Consider the following 21,620-nt stretch of genomic DNA (forward strand, 5'->3'; position numbering starts at 1 on the left):
AAAAAAGTTTTCATTATGAGACTGTTGCTAACGTAGTCAATTCTGAGTTTGTCGTTCGAGAAGTTCCAGCTAATCTTTCTATACATGAAAAGCCCAGAGGTGATGGAGGAGACGACACGATCCTGACGCCGCTCTGCCTGACACACGAAAGGGCGCCGTGCGCGCGGCCGAGCGGGGAGGCCGGGCGCGCTGGAGCCGGCGAGGGCTGCCGCTTCCGCTGTCGCTAGTCACTAGTCGAGAGGTTGATTATGTAGCCGCCCCCGGCGTGGCTTGGAGTGACGGGCGTTCGGGGCGGGAGGAAGGGAAGCAGCAGAGGAAGCTTCTCCACAACGACCCGGCCTCTGGCCCGGAGCTCGCGGGCAGCACTCCCGGGACAGCCCCCAACACCGCCTCTCAGATGTGGCTTTGCCTGTTTTTCCTTCCATAGGTAAAATTATAACAAACTCATCTAACGTGAAGTTAAGTAAAAAAGAGCTGGGGGAGGTGGACCAGGGCGTGAGTGGGCTGGAGCGCGGAAACGTGTGGACGCACGGGACACGCGGGCACAGACGCCGACCCCACGGCGCGAGGACGCCACGGACAGGAGCGAGGCTGAAGCAGCAGAGCCTTCGGGGGCTGTCGGGACGGTGGCCGGAGTCACTGCGAAAGGCTAGCGGTCTCCCACGAAAGTTCGGGTTCTCAGAGGCATGCACAAAATACGTCGAAATAAAAACTCCAGTAAGATTGAAAATTCAGCGGCCCTATGGCGACCGGAGTGGGAAGGCGGAGAACTTGGACTTTCTGGAACCTGCCAGCACGTGGAAGAGCCGAGTCTGTGACAACCGCGGCAGCGTGCGTGTGCCTGGCCCCGCAGGCCCCTCGGGCTTCCGGGGTGTCCCAGCCCAGGATTCCAGGCCGAGCATGCGGTGTGGACCAAGCAAAACAAGGCTGCTTTCTCAGGCAGGCCCCTGGTCACGGGCGTTCTCTTCAGCGGGGACCCCAGAGGAGCAGCCCGAGTCCCTCTTCCGTTCGGGCAGAGATGCCACCCTGTTCCCACGGGCGATGACTTCCCGGAAAGCACGGCTTTCAGGTCTCAGCGAGCGACATTCCGGTCGACGCTGTTCTTCCTGCAACAGGCTCGCCTCAGAGGCAGGGACATCAAGAGGTCGGCACGGCGAGGACCGCGAAGGCCGTGGCAGCCGCGATGCGTGTCAGCTGACGCACAAGGCGTCCCGGAGCGCACGCAGAGCTGCCACGTCCTCGCTGACCCCCGTCGTCCTCTTTCACGACAGAGAGGCATGTGAGCATGCACCGCGATGCCCACGGTGAGCAGAGACAGGGCAGACACAGCGCACGGCACCAGGCATGCGAGGCCCAGGGCCAGGCGGCCACCTGGGGGCAGATCTCTGTGAGACCTCCGTGCCACGTCCTCCGAGCTCAGCTCAGAGGCCCCGCGGGCTTTGCCTGCAGGTGACCCGGCCGACAGGCGGGCAGGCAGGCAGGCAGGCGCGACCTGCGGGCGAGCACGCACCTGTTGAGGCCCTGGCAGTAGCCGATGTCCGGGTTCCGCCAGGAGAAGGCGAGCAGGACGTTGCGCAGCTTCTGGATGCCTTCGGAGGTGGGGCAGGAGTAGTGCTTGTTGTTGGGCAGCGTCCGCAGCAGGTCCAGCTCGATCTGCTTGGAGGCCGGGTTCTGCTTCTCCAGCGCCCTCTGCAGCAAGGCCTGGAAGTGGCCGGGCTCGGCGCCGTCCCTGAACTTCCGGGCGTGGCGGTCCACGCACCACTTCCACACCTTGGAGCGGTGCTCGTGCGGGATGCCTGCCCGGACCAGGTTCTTCAGCTCCGGCGAGCACGTCATCTCCCGGTTCACCGTGCTGGCGAAGTAGTTTTCCCACTTGACGCCCGTGGACACCTCCTGGCTCTCGGTGAGGTGCAGGCTCTTCAGGTCCAGGGCTCGCACTTTGGCGACTAACTTCTCTTCCTCGTCATCCTCGGGGACAGTCCTAAACCCATAAATGTCATACTCGCTGTGGAGAAAAGCAAAGGGAGACATGAACGACGCGATCTCGGCGGAAAGACCAACACGGCGGCAAAGAGAAGCTGGGCACCAGCCCAGGTGTCACCGGCACGTTGCTGCGTGAGCCGGCATTCCAGCTCCGTGAGGACAGGACGTTCTCCATCGGCGGCGTGGGGGCAATCGGCTACCCACGTGGAAAAAGACTACATCGGATCTCTTTTCGATGCTATCCAGGAAGAGAAAAGGTGGAAAGCGCAGAAGATAATACGAGCGACACCACAAAAAAAGGCTGATAACTTTGGCTACGTTAACACAGACACGTCTGTCTTTACGTATCGCACAGATACACGAATTTGTCAGAGAGACACCCTCCTAAAACCGGAAAAGGCAGGAAGGAGGATATCTGGGAGACGTGCGGGATGAAGTGGTGGGCGGAACGGCAGCTGCAGAGACGTCCACGCCTAAGCCCTGGGACCTGGGACCACGCTGCGAACAGGACGCGGCGGAGGGACACTGCGGATGGCGTGACAGGTACAGGACCTAAGACAGGCAGTCGTCCCGGGTCACCCGGTGACCTCGCGTCAGCACGGGCGCCTGTGACAGTGGAAGAGGAAGGCAGGTGGCACGTGCACCGTGGCAGGGAGGGCGGGCGCAGCAGACGCGCGGACGGTGAGAACCGCATGGGAGGCACGCGTCGCGTGGACGGTTTCGGAAGGGAACGGAAGAGCAGAAAAGGGCAGGAACGTGGGGAGGTGAGAGCGTGAGGAAGTGCCGCCAGTTAGACATGCTCGCGAAGTGTTAAAAAGTGAAATGTCACGTCCGGATTTGCTCTGCAACCTTCCCGGGGGGCGGTGGGAACAAGGACCGCAAGCACTGAGGACTGCCGAGGCCGGGGCGCGCCGGCAGAGGGCGCGGACTCTGCTTGCTACTCGGCACGTCCGGAATCTTCCGCGATCGGAAGTTACACCAAGTCGCTGAACAGAGTCATTGTTCCACTTCTGCGTAACGGCTGAAAACACACAGCACGAAAAGAGCCCAAGACGCAGGAAAAAGACGACGCGGCACCCCCAGAGCGGGCTGTGCGGGCGGGGGCGTCGCCCTTCCGCTCCGGCTGGGTGACTCTGGGCGGGTCCCTGCGGCGCCCCGGCCCCAGCCTCCGTGTCTGTGGACTGAGGACGAACACACCACGTCGCCGGGCACGGCACGCGAAGCCCCTTGCCGCGGCTCCCGCGCACACCTCGGCGGCAGCTCGCACGACGGTGCTGACCGCACCCCGACGGCATGTCAGCTGTCAGCTGTCGTGCAGGTGGCCCAGGCAATGTGGCCACAGCCACGGCACAGAGAAGGCGCAGCCTGTGTGCGCCTGAGGCCAGGCTTTGCCTGGGGCCGGGGTGGGGCGGGGCGCAGGGAACCCGCAGACCCTCCTAGCTCTAGCAGTTTAGGAAAATCCTTTTTCAGAAACTTGGACGTGAAGGTTCTCAAGCCAAGAACCACCACAGGCTTCCAGACTGCAATTTTCCGACAACCGCACATAGTGCCGTGTGTGTGTCCAAGTGCGTGGTGGCGTTAAGTGTGTTCATGGCTGGCGTCAGACTCTCGGCGAGTTCTGAACCAGAGTGAGGTGACCGAAGCGTCCCTCTTACAAAGGGGGCCCAGTCCCCGAGTGGGGCCCCCGTGGTTGGAACCCCCCGAGGGTGCGCGCGTCTCAGGGGAAGGCTCCTGCCCGCGAGGACCGGCCGCCTGCAGCGGGACCAGAACCAGGGCCACCGTGTGGCCTGGCGTGGGATGGGGGAGGAAGGTCTCGGAATCGAAAGCCCCAGCTCCATCACTGGGTCATCACGGCAAGAACGGTGAGCTGATCTGTTCTCATGACTCGGCAGGATCGTGAGCATTGTGTGTGATGCAGGGCTGTGTAAAGTTCCCCGTGAACCAATCGCTACTGCTGCTGAGGAAGGGGGGCGTCAGACACACAGTCGCCGGCACCGTACCTGACAAGACGAGGCTTCACGAACGCCTGCTCCGGCTGCTCCGGGCCCTCGGCCTGCAGCGCGTCCTCCAGCAGCTGGGCTATGACGTCCCGGGCTGGTCCCTGCTCCTCCGAGCAAACCGGTGTCTTCATTTCTTGCAGCAAGATCAAATATTTACTTTCTATCTGGCAGAGCTTGGCTTCTAGGCTGGAATACTGCAGAGAAAGTGGCGGTTACCTCTGTGCAGACGGAGACACAGGAAAAGCAAGCCTGTGCCACGAGCAGTCGATGAATGACAAGCCGAAAACTACTAGGAAGGGAGCCAGAGACACTGAGTCAGAAATGAGAGATTCGTTTATGCTGCAGGCCCCTGTCCTGTCTAAAGTGGCCCGCCGTTGGCCCCCTTCCTTCTAGGGGGCCTGGCACAGCAGACGTCTGGATGCCGACACGCCAGCTGTGGACAGGGGTGAGGTGAGCAGCAGGAACCAGGCCACACGCCCATTACTGAGGTCAAACTGAGTGCCCTTGGCGCATGGGCCATGAGCGGCTAGGCTACCCCATGCTACTTCGACACCTTCGGAGGGCCGTGACCCAGGACCAGCTCCCCTCTGCCACCTCATCAGACAAATCAAATACACCCCTGGAAAACATGCAGGAAGGAGGTGTGGGGAGACGGGGCGGTTCGGAAGGCAGGTGAGGTCACTGCTAACGTGAGTGTCACTGAACTTCATTCGCTCACTCCAGTGTTTGTGACGTCCACTTTGCAGCCACAACCACATCTGACCCTCGCACCAACCCCGTCGGGCTCAGGAGGGACGCGCCGTCCTCACCAGCCCTGTTTACACGTGAGAAACAAACTCACGCGGCCCAGCAGCATTCGCCAAAGCCCAAACGGCCCGAACGTGGGGACTCGGAACCGTGTCTCACGTTTTCCCGTGAACCCCGCTCCAGGCGCGGACGTGGGGAGCCACAGCTGTGCATTCCGAGGCTGTTCTGGGGCCGCTGACCACACCCCCCCCGCATGTCCGTGGGGGGCCCCCGCCGGGACCCACCTTGGCCATGAGATCACGCTCTCTTCGCTCTGCGTTTCTCCGCAGAGCGGACAGTTCCAAAATTTCCTTATTCAGAAACTTGTTTTGGGTTTTGTACCCCTGTAGATTATCCTGTTGGGGGGGAAAAAAACCATCGAGTCACACGGGTTGAACGTTGACTAATTAATCATTGGACAGGATCGCTATTTTACTGCCTCGCCGCACAGCCCTGCCAAGTGGGAGCGGGTCCTGAGGAGCCGAAAGCGGATTGTCAGGCACCTTCCCGTGAACCTCTGGGGCAGGAGGAGTCAGGAGGGACTCCGCCGAGATGATGGGGACTGGGAAGCAGCTTTCTGTAATGGTGGCGGTTTTCCCCGACCTGACCCCTGGGGCCGAGACGCAGCGTCTGCGGGCCACGCGGAATGACGGAGCCCTAAGGCTGCGTACACGGACCGCTCGGTGTCTCAGAGCCAGAGAGGGGAGCGGGCTGGGAGGGTCGGAGGGATGGCAGCGCCAGGGGACTGCCTTGCACTGCCAAGGACGCTGCCCAGCAGGCTGGTCACCACGGGACCGGAAGTCCCGTCGGGCACAGCGGCTCCGCTGTCCCGCTATTACCTCCCTGAGGCCGGTCGGCCTGAACTGACGTCGATGGACAGAGACTGTTCAGAGGGGTTTGAAATTTTCCTGGCCCGGTCGTCGGAGCCCATGGCCCGCTCTCACCTTCAGCCTGTCCAGCTCCAGCTGGTCCCGGCCGGCGGGGGCGGCCACGGGGGAGGTGGGCGCCCAGGTGGGAGAGGACGCGCCGCCCTCGCAGTCGCTGAGCTGCTGCGACAGCTTTATGATGACCTCGTCCTTGGCCTGGATCGTCTCCATCAGCATCCCCAGCCGCTCGTTGAGCTCGCCCACCTTGCTCTTCAGCGTCCTCACTTCCTGCTGCAGACTCTCCTTCTCCAGGCCGAACCTCTCGAGCTGGCTGGCGAGGCCCAGGATCTGGTCATCCTTGTGGTGCAGCAGCTCGAGCGTGTCCTCCGGGACCCCCTCGCACAGCCGGCTGCTCGTGAAGTACTTGTCGTACTGGGACGACCGCACCGTCTGCTGCAGCAGCCGCACCAGCTCCTGGGCCCAACAGCGGGACGGGAGGGAGGGCGGGGGAGGGAGGGGAAGCAGAGTGTGACCACTCGGCAACGAGCGGCCCCTGGGGTTTGAGGAAAGGCAGACACGTTACTGGAAACGTTTTAGTGCCAAACTTCCTCTTGAAGAATCTCAAAAATAAAAAAGAAAAAAAAAAAAACGTACTCCATGAAGACTGTCCACAGAGAACAGCCGCAGGAAACAGGAAATGAGGAGCACGCGCTGCAGTGAGCCGTGGCGCTGGGTAAGCGGTCGCCGGGAAGAGGACTCTGAGCTGCAGAGCTCATGGGTCCGCCGAGCAGCCAAGGGCGGGCGGGTCCCACCGGCTCAGAAGGGGGCTGCCGTTGGAGGTTGTGGAAAGGCACTCGACCCCTGTTCGTGGACTCGGGGCTGAGGCGCACGGGGACCGGGTGTCGGCGGGAGTGGGTGGGGCAGACGACACCCTCCGCTGACCCTCCTTGGGCGTTCGCATGTCTCTGAACAAATGATGGAGCAGAGTGGCAGGGCCCGGGACAGAGGCCATGGCTACACTGACCATAAAACTCTCAGGGGAAAAGGACCCTCTGGGAAAGAGGACTCAGAGATACACGGGAGCCAGGACGTGCCCCGGCCCGGCCCGGCCGCCTGCGTGGGGGACGAGAGCGGAGGGTGAGGGGGAAAAGGTACCTTCTGACTGGACAGGTCTTTCTTCAGTCGTTCCAGCTCTTCCTGCTGGCTCTGGACCTGCAGCTGCACCTCGGAGGCGGGCTTGCCGGCACCGCCACTGCCCGATGTCCCCTCGGTCGAAGGGTCACCGCTACTGTGACGATTTTTGTACGATCCGATCATGTCTTTCAAAGGGCGCTTTCCTTTGTAAGGAGCACGTCCAAAATCAAAGGGAAATCCCGAGCCAGTCGCTCCTGCGAGAAAACAAAGCTTGTTTTTAAGGGCAGGACAAGTCTTCCTCTTGGGAACTCGGACGAGACACACCTCCGAGCCGCCTGCACTCAGCCCCGGCGACGCGTCTGCGTCCGCCACGCTCGACTGCGGCCAGGCCGAGCCAGGCACAACCCCGGCCTCCCCGCAAGGTTCTCACGTGGCCACCCTGAAAGCACACGCTGTGGCTGCTCGATCTTCGCCTTAAGACGGACGAAGAATGACAGACGGCCCACCGACGGCGGTGCGGAGCGAGCGACGAAGCCTATCGCTCCCCTGAGATTCTTTGGTCGTGTTAAGTTTATTTTCCGAAACTTATTTCAGAACCTTGGACACCCCCACATTCACACCATCGTTTTCCCCTTTCGGGTACTTTTGGGACACGGGGCCAAGGAGGGGCATGGCCGCTGCCTGGGCCACCCTGCGAAGCTGGACGGCACGACGCAGACCAACCAAGGACCCCTGGCTGATCTCTGCTAATCTGTCCACAGTAAGAAAGAAATGAACCAAAAAACCCAAGTGTATGTTTTAGAAATTATAAACACGTGTTTTAAAGTTTGACTGTATTCTCTTCCTTAAAAACGAGTATTTAAAAACATTGAGGGATCTAAATAAAACAGCACGGGTGGATTCGAATACATGCAAATTCGAAATACAGAGGGGAGACACGACGAGTACGTGCTATATACATCCCATTTACATAAAGTGAGAAAACAGGCCAAACAAATCTGTGCCGTGAGGAGGGGGCCAGTGGTTACCCGAGGGGGTGGCACCTGGGGGCCGGGGCCTCCCCGCTTCCGACCTGAGTGCCGGCTACACGGGTGTTGTCCCTGAGCGACAATCCAGCGAGCTACGACATGGCCCTGATTTGGGGACTTCTCTGTCTGTCATTCTTCAATGAAAATGTTTCCGCAGCAATACAAGGACACCCGAGGAAGGGCAGTCTGCCTCCCAGAACGGCACAGGGGGCGGGCCGGTTCCCGGAGCCGCTGCAGGACAGGCCAGTGCATCCAGCAGATCGGAGCCGGCGACACCTCTGTCCCTCTGTGTCTTCAGCACAGCTCCCCCTCAAAGGGCCAGGCTGCTCCGAGGGACCTGGGGGTGCCCATCCCTCCCCTCACTCCGCCCTCCGAGGCTTCCTCCCAGCCCTGCCCACTTCCGTCCCTTCCCGCAGCCTCCCAGAAGCCGGGGCCCACGCCGCGGTCTCAGGAGCCCCGCTCCGCCGCTCCTGGGTGTGCTCCCACCGCCCTGCCGGGCAGCTGGTAACAAAGCACACTCACCCCACGCCTGTCACATTGTGTCGCACACCCCCATCCTGCGGGACACAGGCGAGCTCCCCCTCCAAGCAAGTCATGGTGGTCCTCTCCCAGGGAACAGGACATTTCCTCAGTAAATGCTCGCTCACCCAATAAAGACGCCCCGAAATCCCGCCTCACGCTAGAACCGAGTGTGAAGCAGAACCTCAAAATCGCTTCTCGTCAGTCTACATTTAAAACATCAATATTCCCTGAAGGGATGAACAGATGTAGGACCGTGAATGGCTGCTAAAAGCATCAGGCACGAGAAAGATGGAGAACTGTTATGAACGGGTCAGGCCGACAACCCTAAACCCTGATCCATCCTCACATGACCGAGTGAGAAAGCCAGACACGGTGCAGCAGGCAACACGCGGCACCCTATGGGCCCCTCCCGGCCTCTGCTCTGACGACCGCACGCAGGAAACGGAGGTGTGGGCGCCGTTAAGCTGCCCCACAGAAACGCCACCAGCAAAGGCCCTGGCACGGAGGCCCCGCTTCCTCAGCAAGCGCAGCAACGGGGGAGGGAGAAGAGAGGCCCGAGCAGACAGCCGCGGACCACGTCTGCAGGCCACAAACGAGGGGGTGAGGCAACACTCGGGGCTGGCTGCAACTGTTCCCAGGTATAATCATGACTCTGCGGCTGAAATTTGTGAAAGAGTCGTCCACGAACAGAGTTGCAGATGCAACGGACTGGTATCTGGCATTTGCTTTCAAACAGGCCAGGCGACGGTGGGGGCGGGCAGAGGCGGGAGGGCAGGGGCGACGTGGAGGAAATGAGGCAGACCGCAAGGTCAGAGCCGTGGACGCTGGCGCCAGGACACCAGAACTTGCGACACCGCGCAGCCTACTCTCGCGTACGAGTTTCTGCAATAACGAGTTTTAACATCAGTATTTCCTCAGAGAGCACCATTGAGGTTCTAGCTTCTGAAAAAGTTTAAGTGCTACACAGGGATCTGTGTCTTGTAACATCCGATTTTTCAGGCCTTTGTTCGATCGCCCACACAGAGCACGTGAACCCGCCGGGCCTCACGCCACTGGAAAGGCCTGCTCCGGCGTCCCCAGTGTGAGCCCACGGCAGCGAGGGGACAGGAAGCAGAAGCCGCACCTTTGTTTCCCTCGGGGGTCTGCTTCCTCCTGTCCTCCTGTGCCGAGGACTCCTCCAGGTCCCTCGGGCTCGGGTCCAGAAGCTCCCACTCCTCGCTGGTGTAGAACACGCTCTTCCGACTGTCATGCCCTCTCCCGGGGCGGAAGGAATACATGGAATTTCTATTGGGGAAAACGAACTGCGTTATTATTTTTTTCATTGTAAAACGACACAATTTCACATGTACAGGTTTGGCAAAAACGAAGAGTTTGGATGGGATCCGGCGTCGGCGGGGACATGGAGAGGGAGCCAGGAGCCTAAGGTACGATGGGAGGTGCCCGCAGCCGCACACGCACACGCACACACAACCCCAACACCCATCGGCAGGGAAACGTAAGCAAACCGAAGCCTGTTCACACACTCCAACACTGCACGTCGCTGAAGATGGGTGCGTTCACTCGGGAAACACCTCCTGTGTGCCTGCTGTGCTGTGTGGCAGGCACTCCTGAGGGCGTGTAGGGTAAGCCAGCGGGCAAAGCGAAGACATCTCTGTGCAACGCACTTTCCAGCTACAGCTACACGCATGATGTGAATAAACACTTTTTAAATGCTGAACGAAGGGAAGAAAATTGAAGAATGACATGTACAAACAGGATCCGGTTTCAACCCTTTGAGATCGCACTTCTAATAGGCGTTTATGGACGTACATACATACGTGCACATTTTTAAAGTCTACACGTGAACGATAATTATCAAATACAGACACTGGTTACTTCTGTGAATGGCAAGAACAGAACAGGATCTTGGAGAAGAGAGGATTCGAACTCTATCTGCGATGTTCTCATTTGTTTTTTAAAAAAAAACGACAGAATCACACGGCTGAGGAGCGGCCACCCACAAATCGATCCGCTGTGCTCCACACTTGCCCACTTGCTACAAATATTTCGTTAAAACTTTTAGAACCTAATCTGGGACTTCTGCTTCCAGTGAAGACAGAATACCAGGGACTGGATTTACAGTTCCCGAAACAACTAAAAATTTGACTGAGCGCAGCCAACGCTTCTCAGATGCTGCATGTCAGGCGGCACAGCGATCCTGACCGTGACACGAACGTGGTGAGCCCTCGCTGCCACCTTGCTGCGTGGAGACTGCGGCCAGGCCCGGTGCCTGCCGGGGGCCCGGGCGGAGCTCACAGGGCACAGAGCGGGAAGACGGCTGTGCAGAGGCTTCGGAGATCAAAGGGCTCCCCGAGTGCCCAGCGAGGGCTAGCGGGCTGTGTGTAAGCCAGCGGCCCACGGACGGGGAGAGAGCCACCTGAGGCAGGGAACAATCTGAGGGTGCACAGGGCGGGGACAGAGTCTGGTCCAGAGGACCAGGAAACCTCCTCCTCAAACAAACGTCACCAACGTGGCCCCTAACGCTGCTCTCTCCTCCCTCCCAACAAAGCTTAAAAGGGACTTCAAAAGTATCAAGCTGTTTCCGAACAATTAAACCGCCTTCCAGAACCAAGTCCAAGAATATTTACAGGAATACAAAATAAAAATCCAGCACTCAGAAAGGTAAACTCATAATATCAGGCATCCCGTCAAAAAATTACCGGGCATGTAAAGAAGTAGGAAAATATGACTCACTGAGGAGAAAAGTCAGCAACAGAAACAGACTCAGAAGTAATAAAGGATAAAACCAGTAGATGAGGACTTTAAAAGTTATTGTAACGACTTCCCCGTGTTTAGGAAGCCAGAAGAAATCCACGAGGCCCAGGATGAACGCACAGCGGATGGGGTCGCATTGGACCAGACCCTGGAGAAGGAAAGATTCGTGAACTTGATGCTGCTGCGACAGAAACCACCGTACTGTGTAATGCCGTTTGCACAAAATGTCCAGAACTGGCAAATCCATCTAGACGGAGGGCGGGGAGGAGGGCTGGGGGAAATGGAAGTGACTGCTGAGGGGCATGGGGGTGTCTTCTAAGGCTGCTCATGGCGATGTCTGTACAGCTCTGCGTACGCATTAAAAACCACTGAACTGTACGTTTTAAATGGGTGAACTGGATGGGATGTGAATTATATCTCAATAAAGTGCTTCTCGAAAACAAAACCAACCCACCTCCGCTCTCACTAGCCTACGTACACGCAGAGGGTGGGGTCCGGGCAGCCTGGGGTCCTGGAAAAGGGGCTGGGCCCTAGGGATAAGAAGCTGGTTCTGTCACTTGGGAGGCTCATGAACTTGGACGAGGACTTTTCCTGGGCCGGTTTCTGTCTCTGCAAAAGGCCAACCACAGGGCCTGCCTCCCAGAGTAGGCGGCTACGTTAAAACACAAGTGTGAAAGCATGGGCCCGGCCTCAGGCATGTGACAGGCACTCTACACAAGCATCTTGTAAGTGACAAAGACCAGCACAAAGGTAGGCTGGTTTTATGACTCCACGTAGAAAACTATAACATGTATTATCAGAAGTCACCCACTTCAGTGTCACGTGTGGCTCCCAAAGACTCACTTGAGCTCGGTGCCCCACTGCTTCAGAGAGAAATTGATGGAATTCGGGTGCCCCGGGGCCGGCTGACTTGCGGCCTGTTCTCCCACTAGCTCTCCTGGGGCAGTTTCCACGGCTAGGACATTTCTGGCTTTTTCTGCAGAAGGATTTGGGTGTGGGGAAGTGAAATCTGAAAGAGAGGCAGACACAGGTCACTCGGCTTGCACACGGAGCTCGACATCCTCCGTGAAACGCTGACCGACACGCCACGTAAAAATCTATATACACACATCATGGCGTATTTTTAATGTACGTCACATAAAAACACCATCCCTGGTGGCTCGGGTGTCCCGTAACCGTTTTGTGATCTAACGCAGATCCACGTTTCTCAAAGGCAGGCTGCGATGTGCTTCACACTGCCAAGTGCTAACAGCCTCGGCCCAGGGACCAGGAGGCTGCGTTCTCCTGCGTCGTGTGGCTCCTAAACCGATAAGGAGCCACTTCCGGGAGAAGCTGCTGTACAACGAGCAAAGTGCAGATCGGATTCCACGACACTCCCTCTTCTCTAAGAAAGTGGGGGAGCACGAACTCATACAGAGTTGTTAATACTTGCAAACAGTGACGCTGGAAAAGTGTGTATTTCACAGAAGACTAGCTTGGTGACGTCACAGGCACAGGCGGCACAGAAGCGTGACACGCTTCACACCCAAACGCTCTAAAAGGTGAGCTCTTGAAACGCCGAAGGCTGACATGAGATAAAGCCCTAGATTTGTTTCAAAATAACAGTATTTTGTTACTTAAGAAATAATATTTGCTGAAAATAACATGTTATTTGCTTCAAAAATAACAAAATTAAGGGGGCGAGCGCACCAATGAAACCAGATGGATGGTGAATAGCTGAACCTACCCAATAACCGTGAGGGTGATACTATGTTACCTTTTCTTTGCAGATGTTTCAAATTTCCCATAATAAAAACTAATTTTAAAAGTTTAGACAACAACGTATCCAACTGCAAATACTTGGTACTCTTCCAAGTGATCTTCCCTCCTGGACGGGGGCGTTTGTAAGCAGAATACATTGTTTCAAACCAGCGAAGGACGGCCACCTCCACCTCCCTCCAGCAGAGAGTCCCTACTCTGTACTTGGCAATGCCAACCAGAACGGAACTGCTGAACACTGAGGTCCAAGAAAAAATGACTTTCTAATTACATGACACAATCCGCATCGCCTAGGGCGGGCGTCTGTGCGGAGGACGCAAAGCTCCGGGAACCCTGGGTGGCAGGGCCCTGGCAATCTGTGTCCAAATAGGGTGTCTGACGACGGGCTGGCGCTGGGCGGGCTGGCCGCTCACCGCGGTGGTGTGGGAAGGGCTCTGACCACACACCGGGAAACGAGTCCCGGTGTGACACGAAAAGGTGGCTGCTGTGTTGCTATCAGGGGAACTCGGCTCCGGGCAGCAGAGTCAGCACAGGCCGTGGGGGGGCGGGGGGGGCAGCTCTGGAAGGAAAAGCAAGAGGCTGTGCTGGGAGCCGGGAGGGCCCCGGCTGCGAATGCGGGACGAGCGCCAGTCGAGGCGGCTGGAAGTGACACACGGCCACGACTCCCAACTCCTGGGTCGAGTCACCCTCACGGAAGCAGAGGTGCTGAGGGTGCAACGGGGAGACGCGGCTGTGGCCCTGGGGGGCGCATCTAGGAGAGAGACGCCAGGTGACAAAATGCCAAGCCAGGCACACAGATGTGTGGAGTCCGGGCGTCCGGACCCCTCCTGGGAGGGGGCGCTCCAGGAGATGCCCGGGACTGTTCGAGGGAGGGGAGGGAGGGCTCCCACCCTCGGCGGCACCCACGGTGGCGCCCCTTTCTACGCTTTGACATACGGGTGCCCCCCTCGATTTCATACGGAAAAAAAGTGCCAGGAAGGAAACAGAAAACGAGTTTGAACACCGCTAAGAGGGGCGCTGTCCTCCACCTGCTCCGCTCGTCAGGACCCACGAGCCGGGGTGAGGGCCGGAAGGCGGCCACCTGCCCTGAGGTGGACCCGCGCCACGCGGGCGCAGCGGCCGTACCTTTTGGACGGGGCGCCCTGCACTGGGGGGTGCGTGTGCCAGCAGCCGGCGGGCGAGGAGGCGGCAGGAGGGTGAAGAGGCCCGCGGCTGCCCGCGCTGGGTCCTTCCCTGTGGCCCTTGCAGGCAAAGCGCCTCAGTCCTAAGCCAAGCCAGGAAGCAAACACCAGGAACCGCACAGCCGACTGCAGCCTCTCTTCCTGTGTGGGCTGGCGGCAGGGGGATGGCCCCTCGGGGGCAGACTGCCGAAGGCTTTGTGTGACAAAGACAACGCGACCTGCACCTGTCCTCAGGCCACACCGGAAATGCTTCCTGGCGAAGTCCGGGGCCCTGGGGCTGGGGGGAGGGAAAAGACGAGAGGCCAGGGAGGCTGTCGGGGAAAAAGATCCTCTGGTGAAGTCATTATGTGCTGTGAAAAAGCAGCTTGTCCTCGGTTTTGCTATTATTGTTATATTTGTCTGGTTTGGGGTTTTTAAAAGACCGGGTGAGATTTGCTTAGTTACGAGTGGAGCCACTGGCCTCCCCTCAGCACACGCCCGCACATCGGCATCCGGACGCAGCCTGCACTCTAGGGTGGGACCCGGACCTGGACCCGGACCCCGGACCACGCCCCAGCCTGCAGCTGCCGTGGGGGAGAAGCCTGCGCCCGAAGGCTTCGCTGGAACACGCCCTCTGCTCCTTCTGGAGTTTCCAAATGCCTGCCGGGCAACTCCCAGCGAGCTCCAGACTCCAGTGTGCATTTCCCAGGCTCTGATGCCGGCCGGCCCGGCCCCGTCAGTCCCGGCTCCCCAGATCCGCAGGCACTGCCCCACAGCACGGCGCGCTGACCCAGGGCCTGCAGGGCGGCCTGCGGGGCATCGGGGGGGGGCCACCCCCGTCCCGTCTCCCACTGCTAGCCGCTGCCCCAGTCAAGCAGAGCTGAGTGCTGTGGGAGGGAGCTCACCAAGCCAAACCCAGGACGCAGTGCCACCCAGGGGAGGCGCACAGGGCGCAGGGGGAGACCGTGCCCACATCTGTCGAGAACACTCCACAGGCAGCCTGGAAGTCACCACCGGAGATGGAGCGCAGAACGCGGTTCATCTGAAGCTGCTTTTTCCCTCTTTCTCGAACGCGTTTAATCCAGACAGCGAAGGAGGAGGTGGGAGTAGTTAGAGATACCTCCCCAGTGAGGGCACGGGGGGACTGAGCCTCAAAGGACAGGTGGCGAGCCGCAGGCTCCAAGAGCCCCAGGAGGCCAGTCCACGTGTCTCGCTGATCACTTGTCCACCTGCTCTCCCACACCCGCTGCCAAGGACATAAATCCTGGGAGAACCGGACACTGGTCTTGCTTGTTGACAGCTGCACAGCCCACGCCCAGCAGGCAGGAGGGACTCGGCAAACAGGTGCAGAGCTCGGTGAAGAGGCGGAGACGGCGGGGCACCCTCTAAGGTGGCCCCACGGGGGATGCCTTCTCTGGGCTCCGGGGATGAGTCAGGAGACTGCAGTCTCTAATGGACATGTGCTCATCTGCCTCCTGGCCTCTGAGAGACCCCTGAATTGGAGGTGCAGGTGCACCCCTGACTCCACGGCTGCCTCTGTGGCCTCTCACGCCTCCCTGCTCCCCTGCGAGCCGGCTCCGCTTGTCCCCGCTGGCACCAAACCCCAGCCCGTCGTGCAAAGTCCTTTCAGATCCGCTCCAGGAGGCTGGACCCGAACCCCGCTCATCACCGCCGCCCATGGTGTGACGTCAGAATCACAGGAGGAGCCCCGAGAGCAGCTCGCAGATGGGGAAGCGGCATCGGCCCCAGCGTGGAGACACGCGCGGCCTCCACCCCGGCAGGACGCTGCCGATTACCACGACTTCTGTACTTTCGAAGGACACCTGGCACGGTGCGGGACTTTACGAATGGGATTTCACAGAGTCACAGCCTCTGTGACCGCTTTGCGGGATCCCGCCGTGATCACGGAATTCCCGCGGCTTTGCCAGTGCGTCCCGCCCTGCGGTTTTCCGCCCACCGCTCCCACCGCCTGCCGCACCGGCTGCAGACACACGACAGCCGCACAGCCCAGGCGGCCGCTTCGGGGAGGAAACGTGTGCTCATCCCCCAACCGTCTTCACGACGCCCGATTCTGCAAGACACGCCTTCCGCACGCACACAGGCGCTTGGGCACTCATGCCTCCCGGGACGGTGAGGGCTCCCGTTGTCCCAAAGTCTCAAGTCTTAAAAAACAAAACTCTCGCTACTCCTGGCTCATTTGCTCATGAGTGGGAAATGAGTAAACAAATGTGCTGGACACGCATCCTGAAATGAGGTCATTAGCTTTTTATGGACGCCTCCTTTGGCTTCTGGCTACCTCATTCCCTACAGCCAAGGTCTGGGACCCTCATTTGCAAAGATAACTTTGCAAATTATTCATCTGTATTGAAACTAGGCCTTTCCGCAAACACAGAAGAGCAGAGTGGCTGGTGTCCGAGGCGTGGCCGACCTCAGAGACCTTCAGAGGCCGGGCTGAGGAAAGGCAGGTCCACAGAGCAGATAAACAGAGGACAAAGTCACCCCACTCTCTGATGGCTGATTTAACAGAAAGCGGCAGATCCCAATCACTCCGACCACGTGGCTCTGGCAGCTGTGACAGGGCGGGCTGCACACCCAGTGCTGTTCCAAGTCCTCCTTCCCCACAGACCCGGTGCTGAGGGCGGCTCCCCGGCAGCTGCGACGCTCGCCTCCCTTCGCGGACTCCCCGCTAGCCGGGGTGGCCGTGGAACCTGGCTTGAGCTCCGGAGCACGGCCAAGGCTTCCTGGTTGTGGGGGCCAGTCCCAGAGGCAGCTGGCCGAGGAGAAAAGCTAACGCACTAGGGATGGGGGACAGAGTGGGTCCCTCAACGGCACCGATGAGCAGCTTCGCCAGCCACGAACCGCCTGTCACGAGACAAGTCCCCCTAAATCCCCATTCGTCAGGTTTCCCATTCGCTGCAGCTGGACAGCACCCTGACTCGAAATGGTAACCTACATGTACACACACGCGTACACACGCGCGTGCCCTACGCTCAGCAACGCGGTTTCCCACGTGACCCTCACGGCCCAACTCCGGGGGCGGGGAGTGGGGGGCAGACGAGGTCGCCGTTACTACCCCGATGCCAAGCGGCCGACGCCACCCCGTGCGCTCCATCTCCCTCAACTCTAACCCCACCTCTACACCCTCCAGGTCCCACCACGTGAGCTCCGGATCTGCTCACTCGCTGCCGTCCGCCCGGCTCGGCCCAGGTCGAGGCTGCTGGAGTTTCCAGCCAGGACACCCGAGAGCCTCTCACTACCCGGAACCCGTCCCTGCCCCTCGGCCAGGGGTCCTCGCCTCCCGTGCACATCCGCCCGTCACTCGCCACGCCTTCCACGTCCGGCCCTGGATCGCCCATCCGGCTTTCTCTGGGGCCACTCCCGCCTGCCCACTCTCCCTTCCAGCTGGGCACTTGGTCTCTCAGGCCTCCAGCCTTTCCACTCTTGCTTCACGTGGCGGCTCTTACTTGACCTTGAGGACTCGGTTCAGCTGTCACCAAGGCCAGGAAATGCTCTAACACCCCAAGAGCAGGTAAGGCTCCTGCGCGCACCTCTGGCCCTGTGCTTCTGGCTGCACCTGCAGCACCAGGCGACGCGCCTACAAGTGGGTGATGCTCTATCCCAATAAACTTCATCTCCACAGGCCTTCGTTCTTGTTAGAAGAAAAACTTAGGGTCTGACAAGCAGTAAATGCGAGAGCCGAGGCTCGACCCGGGCCCGCGGGGCTTCTCCCCCGAGACTGAGCTGCCTGTGGATACACTGCTACCGGCAGAAAACGGTCCTCCTTCTCTCCCCCCGTACTGGCCTTGGGCACTGGGAGTGTGCCGGTGGGTGACGCCCGTTAGACAACTGGAAATGTTACCCAACTGGGAAAGAGGTGAAGAAACTAGAGGTTTTGTTTTTCACACAAATCAGAGTCAGAAAAGCATTCTTCTTCGATCCTAGCTGGCGGCAGCGTGGTTAGGCCGGGCTGGGCGGGGAACGGCCAGCATGGCTCCAGAAACACCACAGCCACATCCACGTGTTATTTTTCAACCAATTTTTACCTCTGATGATAAAACAAAAGAGGCTAAAGTGCAGTCTTTCTTCTCGACTGCCTCCTCCAGGCTTTCTGACTCCCTGAAGAACTACAGTCTCGTAAACTGCCCAGTGGTCCAAAGCTGCAGTATTTGTCCTTAGAAGCCATCTAACACTCCAACGCTCTCAGGATAGAGTCCAAAATCCCACACCCAGACATCGAGACTCCGTCCGCTCTGGCCTGAGTGGCCTCCAGCTCGGCTCACCCACCGCTCCCTCCCTAGGGCCATGTGGCCTCCTCTCAGCCCCAGAAGGCACCAGGCTCCAGCCCTCGACCCTGAAACTCCTCCCTCTCTACTAGCTAAGCCCTGGTCACCGGTCAGGTCTCAGCTCAGCTGCCACCTGCTCAGAGAGGCCCCCTCGCTGTGCTCACCCACTCCTGGACCTCCGTCCCCTGAAAGTCCCTCTCACACTCACGTCATGTGTCCTTCACACCTGCTCAACCACAGACGCCGTGAGGGGCGGGGTCAAGCCCAGGACGGGGGCCCACTGTGCTGAAGGATGAGTCAATGTCAGTGGTGCGCACTCCACGTTCCCACACGAAGGGTCCCCGAACCGAGTGAACAGAACCGAATGGGCTCCCGATACGGCTCTGGCTCCCCAGCAGCAGCATCTGGGCTTGAAGAGGGAAGGACATGTGCCACACAGACTGCGTGGCTCGTGCCACTTCTCTGCCCCTTTTAGGAGCCACCGCCGAGCCTCTGCTGGAGAAGCGCTGTGTCCTCAAAATAAAGGGACCGAGGCAAACCGGGACCTTCCGTGCCCGAGCAGGAGCCGCCATCGCGACTCCCGCCAGCTCCCCTGCAGCTCCCACGTGTTCCCGGTGGCTCCAATGCCGACTCGCTGAGCTTTTGATCAAAGGCACGACAAGAGTAGCTTTAAAAAGACTCCGTCAACACTGAGTAGGACGGTGAACCAAACACAGAGGGGTTCAGGCTTGAATATGGAGGCGGCGCCTTGGCCCTCAGGGTCCGGAGCTAAGACGTCGGTGAAAATGACTGAGCGTGCCGAGAGCTGTCACAGGACGTGTCGGCAGGTACGAAGCGGAGACAGGGTTGCTCACTGACCAGAGGGCTCGCCTGCTGACAAATACTGTGGCCGCTAAAAACACAGTAGGCGGCAAAACCGCACTCTGGAGGAAAAAGATAATTAAAAGCCCAAGAAGGCACGTGCTTCTAAAACAAGCTGGCCGCACACGTGCCCACACCGCTGGCTCCCGGGACCTGGGACGCGTGGCCGTGTCTCGCTGCAGGTGTGAGCGCCAGCCCGTGCCGGCCTGGATGTCGGCAGGCACCCCCTGATCCCCGAGAAGGGCCAGCGTAGGGCCTGGCCCCTGCACGCCTGACCAGGGCTCAGGGGCCTGCCCTTCCCGCCGCCTGTCTTCTCCCTGTATGAAGAGCGGGGGCCACGACACAGCCCCGCCCTACAGTCTTCGCAGGGAGTGGGCCGGTCAGCAGGGAACTGGTCCTGCTCGTCTATGGAACAGGGCTCCCCGCAAGCAGTCACGAGCAGATCACGGGGGTTAATTGTTGATATTCACGTTATTTATCTCTACAGCGCAGGTGGCCAGGGATTCCCACGAGCTGTGGAAATGCCGCAAAGTCAGAAAGGAACGGAATCGGTGTTGGACAGTGCGTCTTCCTTAGAAGCGTCACCAGGTCACACGTCACTGCTTTGAGGACACTTTCCGTGTCCACGAGCATCTGCAAACGCCGGCAACTCTGGCCAAGTGTGCAGGTGCGGGTGTGGGGACTCTGCCTTCGGGCAGGGACAGCGGGCCGGCTCTGGGGTCACACGGGAGTCACCCCAGCACATGCACCACTTGTCGACTCAGCCTACCATCTCTTCGGGGGCTTGGCGCTGGCCTCGCCTGACCCCCCGGTCGTCACAGGTTTAAACGCGCTCGTGGACCTGGATGCTCAGTGACTGCGGAAAGCCGCCCGTCCACAAGGGGCCACGACCGCGATTCGTGCCCTAACCTGCCCCACCAGGCCGGCCCGCTGCGTGGAACGGCGCCACGCAGAGAGCGGGCACGGGCGCCGCCCGACTCACCTGCGCTGTCTCTGGCTACGAGGCCCTTAGCGAAGTCCCCGGGAGTGGGGGGGGCCCGGCTGTCGCACTTGACCGTGTCCAGACCGTTGCAATACTCCCATCTCTTCTGCTGAAGCTCCTGCAGCCAGTAGGTCATCAGCTGACGATTCGGAGCCTGAAAAGGGAGGGCGGGGGGAGGTGGAAAGTGTCACGGCCGCCAAGAAGCCGAAGGGCTTAAATGTGTGATGTTTTCTGAGGGCAGACCGTACTCCTTCCCACCTGAAAGGGAGCGTTGACGAGCCAAGTAAATCTAAATTTCAAGATTAGCAGCTTTCGCCCACAAACTGTTCAAGCAAATAGCAATTTTAACATAAGGCATTTTACTCTCATAAGAACTCTTTCTGAATTCTAAAATTACAGAATGATAAAATAAAACATTATCCTCGAGAGGTTTTAAGAAGGCCTGATATTCCCGCTGCCCTTTCACTGAGAGCCTATAAATTTGATCTTAAGAAACCAGATCTCACATAGGCATGGATGACATCCTTGCCAAACCAAATGAAATAGTGGTGCTTAAACTCCGCCAGCACCTGGGACAGTGTGCCGGGGACGATGCAAACCGAAGACGAGACTGCACGCTCATCACGATGGCTAAAATTGTTCGAGCTGACATTTTTAAAGAGCACGTAGACCATTCATTGCCGGTGGGGACGCAGGCGGCAGTGTGTCTGGAACGCGGCTCGGCAGCTGCTCATAAACATACTTCCCGAGCACCCGGCAACCCCACTCCTAGGCACGCCCCAGAGGAATAAAAACGCACTTACACAAAAACCCGCACGCAAATGTTCAGAGGCTTTCCTCGTAATCGGCAAAAACTGAAAACAAGCCAAACGGGCATCATCTGCTGAGCGGACGAACGGCAGCTCATCCACACACTGGGACGCCACCCGGCGACAGGACCGAGCACGGATCCACGCCGCGTGAGGCACGTTAAACACACACGGAAAGCGGCCCGACCCGAAGGGCTCCGAACCGCAGGACTCCACGGAGGTGACATTCCCAAACACGCAGAACGGTAAGGGCAGAAAACCAACCTGCGGTTGCCAGGGCTTGGGGTGAGGGCAGTGGCTGACGGCACGTGGGGGTCTGGGCTGATGGAGCTGTCTGCATTCTGCCTGTGATGGCGACCGGTGAGTTTGTGTGTCTGTCCAAACTCAAACTACATACCGGAAAGAGTGGATTTCACTATGTGTATGTTTTAAAGAAACCAACCAAGATGCAGAGGGCCAGATGGCAGGTGTGGGCCCCACAGGGGAGCCCCGGGAAGCGGGCCACGGCACATTTACGGGACCTCAGCAACACCGGCAGGCAGCGAGGTGACCAGACACCGACTGGTCCCAGGCGCAGAGGCAATCTGGAGAACTGCTTCGCAGGCTCGACAGCAAGCGACAGACCTGGAGGCCAAAGCGCCGCTGTCCACGAGCCTGGGACAGCCCCAGAGCTCCTGCCGCTGCCGCCTGGGCG

At 59.3% G+C, this 21,620-nt stretch overlaps 1 protein-coding gene across 13 annotated transcripts in view; it reads right to left on the bottom strand.

The window, feature by feature from the left end:
* Positions 1–21,620, bottom strand: part of TBC1D2B (TBC1 domain family member 2B) — a 43,283-nt gene that overhangs the window by 8,734 nt on the left and 12,929 nt on the right. For 8 of the 13 annotated variants that reach the window (XM_039858351.1, XM_039858338.1, XM_039858340.1 and 5 more), the window contains 8 exons: positions 20,118–20,271; positions 11,917–12,082; positions 9,443–9,603; positions 6,791–7,023; positions 5,714–6,109; positions 5,015–5,125; positions 3,984–4,177; positions 1,511–2,005 (listed from right to left, as the gene is read on the bottom strand). In XM_039858351.1, coding sequence (XP_039714285.1) covers positions 1,511–2,005; positions 3,984–4,177; positions 5,015–5,125; positions 5,714–6,109; positions 6,791–7,023; positions 9,443–9,603; positions 11,917–12,082; positions 20,118–20,271 — 1,910 coding nt within the window. Of the gene's footprint in view, positions 1–1,510; positions 2,006–3,983; positions 4,178–5,014; positions 5,126–5,713; positions 6,110–6,790; positions 7,024–9,442; positions 9,604–11,916; positions 12,083–20,117; positions 20,272–20,920; positions 21,149–21,190; positions 21,570–21,620 lie in introns of those variants that run through there. The other 5 variants (XM_039858343.1, XM_039858342.1, XM_039858350.1 and 2 more) reach the window with 5 other exon arrangements.

Source organism: Pteropus medius, unplaced genomic scaffold (genome assembly GCF_902729225.1).
Source record: "Pteropus medius unplaced genomic scaffold, Ma_sr-lr_union100, whole genome shotgun sequence".
Classification (NCBI taxonomy): Eukaryota; Metazoa; Chordata; class Mammalia; order Chiroptera; family Pteropodidae; genus Pteropus; species Pteropus medius.